Below are 6,978 nucleotides of genomic sequence, written 5' to 3' on the forward strand. Positions count from 1 at the left end.
AATGACTAAACAAAGTATATTTACTCAAATTTATATTTTCAAAATATTATTAATAAGATTAATTTGATAAAATAAACCCCTAATAAATATTTTCTTAAGAAGAATGTCAAGTCAAAAAGGCCCAACTATTTTAAAATGAAGAAAGTATAAAAAAAAATTACTTTTGGCCATAATTTTTTAGCCACAATTTGGCCACATTTTCTTGACAAAATATGTGAATAAAAAGCATGGCTCACTGCACAAAATCCAAAATCTTTTCACAAAGTTTCTCAGCAAAATTTGAAGTATCTGGACCGCCAAATTAAAAGCTTCTTTTCATCAAAAGGGTGTAAAATGTCTGAAGAAATCATTAATGATGCCAATTGCCACACTTTAAAGCTTGGAGAAACATACATTGACTATCCCTTTGGCCATAAAAACTGATCATGAAAATTTAAGTCCAACTTAATTCAAGATCTTAATGATATGATCTATCCAAACCAAATTAATCCTTGAAGCTTGTCCCATTTAGTTGTCCATAGATACACACAGTGATCTACAACAACAACATACCTAGTATATTCTCACATATAGTGGAGTCTGGAAAGAGTAAAATATACGCAGCTTATATCACTACCTTCAAACAAATAGTAGAAAAAATGTTTCCGATAAACTCCGGCTCAAAACATGCAATTAATGACCTAAGGTAAACAAATACACTAACATATTAGTTGCCCATAAATGCACTTAATATTCTAATATACTTCATTCGTCTCATTTTAGCTGATCATCTTACTAAAAATAAATATTTTATATTAATTGATTATTACTTACTAAATTAAGATATGTCCAATGAGCATCATTACTATAAATAAAAGATAAAATAATAAAAATTATTATTTAATTTATAATTTTTTAATCACCATATAAAATAGAATATACCAAATAGAATGAAAAGAAGGGGAAACAAATATACTTATGAGTGACCTCAAACCTAAACCATTCAAATATGGAGTCTCATTAATTGCAACTAAATAAAGTCTTAATAAATTATGTGTTGTATTTATTATGTTTTTAATTGACATGAAATAAGTTAAAACTACTTCACTCATGCGTTTTTATTTGTGATATTTTGACTTGCACATTTATTAAAAAAATAATTTGTGACATAGCTATTTTATCATAGTATCGTTTTTAGTGATATTTACTATTATGTCTTAATTTTTTTTTAAAATAATTAATACTAAAATAAAATAAAAAAATAAAAATTATTATATAAAAATGCCGAAACATATATAAAAATTTAATTAAAAAATAAATGATAAATAAAAATACTAACAGAGTATATTTATTTTGGGACACATCACACAAGGAACATTGGCTTCTACAACAATACAACAATAACAAACTCGGTATATTCTCACATAGTGGATCTAAGAGATAAGATGTACGTAATTCATACTACTATTTTAAGAGAAATAAAAAGGCTGTTTCCGATACGCGCCGATTCAAGACAAGGAATAAGAGCATTGGCTTATAAGAAAGTTTATTTATAGTTTTGATATAAATGGAGTTTATATTTCACGCGTCAAGAAGAAAAAGTATAGAGTCCCTTCCTTTTGGTAAGCGCGTAGAGTTTGTTGGGATTACGTGGACTCTACGTGGCATTATCTGAATTTAGTAAAGTGACATTCTCAGGGTATAATAAAAATAGTAAAAAGCTTATTGGATTAGTTGGCAGAGGGCGTGTGCGTTTCAATTTTTTATTCAACACACAGAAGAAAAAAAGGTGAAAAACCAGAAGAAGAAGAAGAAGAAGAAGAAGAGAGAAATGGCAACACTGAGTATTCCTCCAGTTTTAACTTCCCCTCGCGATGATGCCATGCAACTTTACAAAGCTTTCAAAGGTATAATTCCTACACTAGATTTTTCTAGGGCTTACTTTTTTTCTGCTTCATTTTTTGTTTGGAATTTCGAGGGAGTTAACAAAATTCTTCTTTTGACCGAAATTTTTGTATGGATTTTAAATATTTTGAATTATTAATTTTAATTTATGTGGGTTGAGAATCATGAGGTCACGCATTGAAATCCCGACAGAGATAAATATTAGGTGATTTCTTTTTATATATCCAGCTTTGATTGACAGAGTTCTCTGCGGGTGACAGATGTTCCTAGAATAACTCTAGTTATAAATTACTCCCTCTGTCCCATTTTAGTTATTTTCATTTTTTTTCTTATTTGATAACTATTTAATGACATCGTTTCAATTTCATCAAACAACAACTAAAAAGTAAACATTAAAATAACTTTTAGAAGAGTAATTTTGTAAACTTTATAAAGTTATCATTTATTTCTTAAACTCCATGTCCGGTCAAATGACAGACACATAAAATGGGATGGAGGTAGTAACTTTTTTTTACGTAGTTTTCAAATATATAATTTTATTTCAAAAAAATTAGAACTTCTGTGTTCAAATTGACGGCCAAAGTTTAGAAGTTTGAATCTCTAATTTCGCATCGTGGTAAATAAATTGGGAGAGAGGGAGTAGTTTGTTTTTAACATTGTTAAAAGGATAAAAGGGGAGAAAGCACGTGTGTAGTTCTAGCATGTATATTTGTTTAAATTCATGTTGTTTAATTAAATAAAAATATAATTTTACCATACTCTGTGGATATTTTAAAAAATAAAAACTTGTAGTAATATAATTAGAAGTGTCCCTTATCGAACAGTATTATTCTTTAGAGATGCATGAGTATGTCTCCAATTATATGTATAGATCTACCTATATGCTTTCTAGAATCATAGAAGTACCTTAGATAAAACAAAGAGGAAATGCATAAGTTGATGGTATTTAACAAATTTAACACAACATTAGATTGAAATTTAACATTGTGTGGCCTGGTCAATGAAGTGAGTTGAGAACCATGAAGTTTTAGGTTTAAATCCCAGTAGCAGAGGCAAAACACCAGGCGATATAGAGTTGGTACTTGTTGTTGGTGGGAGGTGACAGGTATCCTGTGGAATTAGTCGAGGTGCGTGAAAACTGGCCTTGACACGGTTATCAAAAAACATTAGATTGAAATTGCCAATTTTCTTTCTTAGCAGTATGTTTATGACTTGGTGTTGGTGTAATTATTTAGAACTACTACGACGCCTTCAGAATGTGTCTCATTCCCTCCACCCCTTGTGTTAAAGCCAACTAATCTCCTAATGAAAGATGTTATTCATGTTTTAAGGCCTCAATGAAATGTAGAACGTAAAACATGATTTCTCCCAGGGTTTTAAGGGTAGCTAATTCTCGAGGGGGGGCAGGGGGGATAATCTTCACAGTTTATTCCTCCATTCATGCGGCTTTGTAATTTCTGTATCACATCAATTACTTTGAACCAATCAAAATATCAAACAGCACACAAAAGATGCTGCATTTTGCTCCCGGAATTCCTTCTAAATTGTTCTTAGAGGACAATATACTACGTCCAACTTTAAGTGCTATCAACTTAAGAAATGTCATCATTCCATTTCGGTTTGGTTTTGTGGGTTAGAATGTATGTACTCCAATGTAGAAAATAAATGCGATGTCAGGTTATCTCTGACGTAATTTCTTATGAGTTCATGCATACTTGAAAATCAGAAAGCGACTTAAAAAGCGGTACCGCTCATTAAGTTATTATGCTGTGTTGCTATTTAGCTTGCCTTTGACTGAATTACACGGATTGTGTTCTGCAGGATTTGGATGTGATAAAGCAGCAGTGATTAACATCCTTGCCCATCGTGATGCAACTCAGCGTGCTCTTATTCAACAGGAATACAGAACTATGTATTCTGAAGATCTAACCAAACGCTTGGTCAAAGAGCTTAGCGGTAAACTTGAGGTATTGATGGATGGTAGAAATTCTGGGATAACTTTGATAACTCTATAAATTGCCACTACTATTATTAAACAAGAATGTAAGAGGCTTGAAGCTTAAGGCATTCGAATAGAAGATTTTAAAAATTAGGGCAGATGGAACAACAAAGCCGAATGAAGCTGGATGTGGAAAAATTTGTGATTCCTCCTTTAGTCTTTTCTCTTTCAAATTGTTTGTTTCTTTATCGTTTTTATAATTTGAATGGTTCCAGAAAGCAGTCTTGCTTTGGATGTATGATCCAGCAGGAAGGGATGCTATCATTATAAGGCAAGCTTTGAGTGCTGGCACCATTGATCTCAGAGCTGCGAGTGAAGTGATATGTTCACGGACTCCTTCTCAAATAGTGCATTTCAAACAACTTTACCATTCCATGAATGGTATCTACCTTGAGCATGATATTGAGCTTCACGCATCTGGTGATCACAAAAAGGTAGTCATAATGCTTTTTTTTTCAACTTGAGTCCTTTGTTCCCTTTTAAAATGATCATTACAAGTTCATGAAAAAAGAGAACATACATCAATTCTGAATTACCTAAAAGATGATAACCTTGCGTAGAAGTAAATAAATGAGTAATACTAGTTTATGGAACTTATTTATGCAGTCAGTCTTCGGGAAAGATGAGAGGAAAATGAGGGACTCGCAAATAACTTTTTTATTTATATCATTTACCCTTTATGCTGGGGTTCCAGACACCTGTGCCTCTGTCGAATGGAACTGAGATGCACCTGTCTGGTCCAGACCCGAGTCTAGTGTAGTTTTTCAATTGATTTGTTACTTTTTGAGGAGGCACTTGCTTTACCCAAATGGGAGTCGACCTTTTATGATCTCTAAAATTCAAACAAATAATTGCACATATTGCTTGAATCTTATGAAGGAAGATATTTATTTATTGTTGTCTCTTAATCACTACAGTTGCTTCTAGCATATGTAAGCACAATGCGCTATGAAGGCCCAGAAGTTGACAGAGCTACGGCTGATCTTGATGCTAAAGCTCTTTACAAAGCTGGGGAGAAGAAACTGGGAACTGATGAGAAGACTTTTATACGAATTTTCTCTGAAAGAAGCAGGGCACACTTGGCTGCTGTTAGTGCTGCTTATCACAGCACGTATTCCAGGACGTTAAAAAAGGTAAGTTGACTTCCTCTCGAAAACTTATTCAGATTTCCAATTGTAGTTAACCAATGGATTGCAACTGTAACAGGCTGTAAAAAGTGAAACCTCTGGACTCTTTGAGTTTGCTCTGGTGACTATTTTGCAATGTGCTGAGAATCCTGCAAAATTCTTTGCGAAGGTACAAGTTACATTTGTTTAAATTCTTATCAAGTCATAAACATGATGACCGTTCTGCCTAATATCAGTATATTTTTGAACTCATGCTTCTGACTAGCTCTTTCTTTTTCTTAAATGATAGTTTCCCCTTTATCATTCTTTATTTTAAGGTTAGGATTGAGTTTCGCTGTTGGGAATTGTGGGTGTCGTTTACTTCGGTTATTTTTTTATGTACCTTCCTTAACATGAACATGAACCAAGTTAACTTTAAAGTCAGACTTACAACAGTTATCTATTAAATTGCTCTAAATATATTTGTCAATTGTAACTAAGGGTGAGTTTGGTACGAAGGAGAAAATATTTTCCAATTATTTCATACTTGGTTGCTATATTGGAGAAAACATTTTGTCAAGGAACACATTTTCCTCCAATTAGTGGAAAATTACTTCCTTAAGGATCCAAGGGAAGTCATTTTCTGGTTAACAAAAGGAGGCGCTAGATGCCCGGACTTATGGTGTGTTCTCTGATTCTTATTTCCTTGATGGTTTTATAATGAAGTCCAAATTTTCTTTTCCTTCAAGTAGACTCTTAAGTCCAAGCTGTGTGTCATCTACATGCATTTCCTACACCTTACTACGATATATGTCCTCATTCATGTGGCAAGTTTCATACTGTTCTTTCTACTTGGAAATACTTATTCTTTTTTGCCTCTATATCTCAAGTTGAACGTAGAATGGGATTCTAAAGATTTTTATGTTTGTACTATAGCTTTCTTCATTGGGGGGCTTCAGAATGAATGTTAAGTAGTTTGCTGTAATCTGTCCAATCATTTTTGTCCTAGATTTTGTAAGCCAATTGTTTATGCTAATTCTTACATGAATAAATTGTATAAGCTCCGGGGCTTTACTTCAGCTTACATATGTTTAACGGATGCAGGAGCTGCACAAGGCAATGAAGGGCTTGGGAACGAATGATACGACTCTCATTAGGATAATAGTCACGCGAACTGAGATCGACATGCAGTATATAAAAGCAGAGTACCAGAAGAAGCATAAGAAATCTCTTAATGATGCTGTTCATTCGGAGACTTCTGGTGATTATCGGACCTTTCTTCTCTCTCTTCTGGGGCCTGGTCACTAAATGAAGAGTCTACACCATACAGCAGGTGTTATTAGTATGGCATCAGTGTTGAAACCATTGTGTGTAAAGCAGGCAGTTTCTATTGCATGCTAGTTAGTGTTTACTTAGTTGCCGAGTTTGTTGATTTGGAACAGTGTCTGTACATGACCAGTTAGGATACTTTTTCTTTTATCTAGTCCAAATGCTAAAACCAGTTGGATACTCTTCTTGTTGATTTGTCTTGTGTTTGGCAATCTACATTTGTCCATATTCATCAAGCCTTTAGCCTCTCTATGACTCTATGTACTGAGTTGAAATCCACAAAATATTGGCTGCTACAACACTCATGTCCCAAGCAAGCTAACTTATTAACTCGATTAGACTCCCTGTACACATGCTTCAAGATGAAACCATTTGTTTCCATAGCTCTTCTGAGCTTATTGACTTTCTTAGCTTTATTCCAAGGGATTTGATTATTCCTATTTATTGTTGTGAGTTGTCACAAAGGTTGTTTCAGTTGGGGAAAAAAGGAGGTTACATTTTTTTTCTCTTGTTCTTTTCCCTGGGATAATAGCACTTTTGAATCGGAAGTTTTTGATAAATTTTGATTTTGTATCTTGTGACATTTCATCAAGAAAGAATGACATGTTTCTATATTTAGTGATAATAATTTAATTTTAGATTCATTTTGTCCTTATGATG

At 33.3% G+C, this 6,978-nt stretch overlaps 1 protein-coding gene across 1 annotated transcript; it reads left to right on the top strand.

Moving 5' to 3' along the window:
- Positions 1-1,645: 1,645 nt before the first annotated feature.
- LOC107867158 (annexin D5) lies at positions 1,646-6,554 on the top strand. Its single transcript, XM_016713289.2, has 6 exons — positions 1,646-1,886; positions 3,706-3,851; positions 4,099-4,317; positions 4,801-5,016; positions 5,090-5,179; positions 6,094-6,554. Exons 1-6 carry the CDS (start codon positions 1,811-1,813, stop codon positions 6,295-6,297), a joined length of 951 nt encoding a protein of 316 aa, XP_016568775.1. The 5' UTR covers positions 1,646-1,810; the 3' UTR covers positions 6,298-6,554.
- The last annotated feature ends 424 nt before the right edge of the window (positions 6,555-6,978 follow it).

The sequence above is a fragment of the Capsicum annuum genome, chromosome 4 (genome assembly GCF_002878395.1).
Source record: "Capsicum annuum cultivar UCD-10X-F1 chromosome 4, UCD10Xv1.1, whole genome shotgun sequence".
Taxonomy (NCBI): domain Eukaryota; kingdom Viridiplantae; phylum Streptophyta; class Magnoliopsida; order Solanales; family Solanaceae; genus Capsicum; species Capsicum annuum.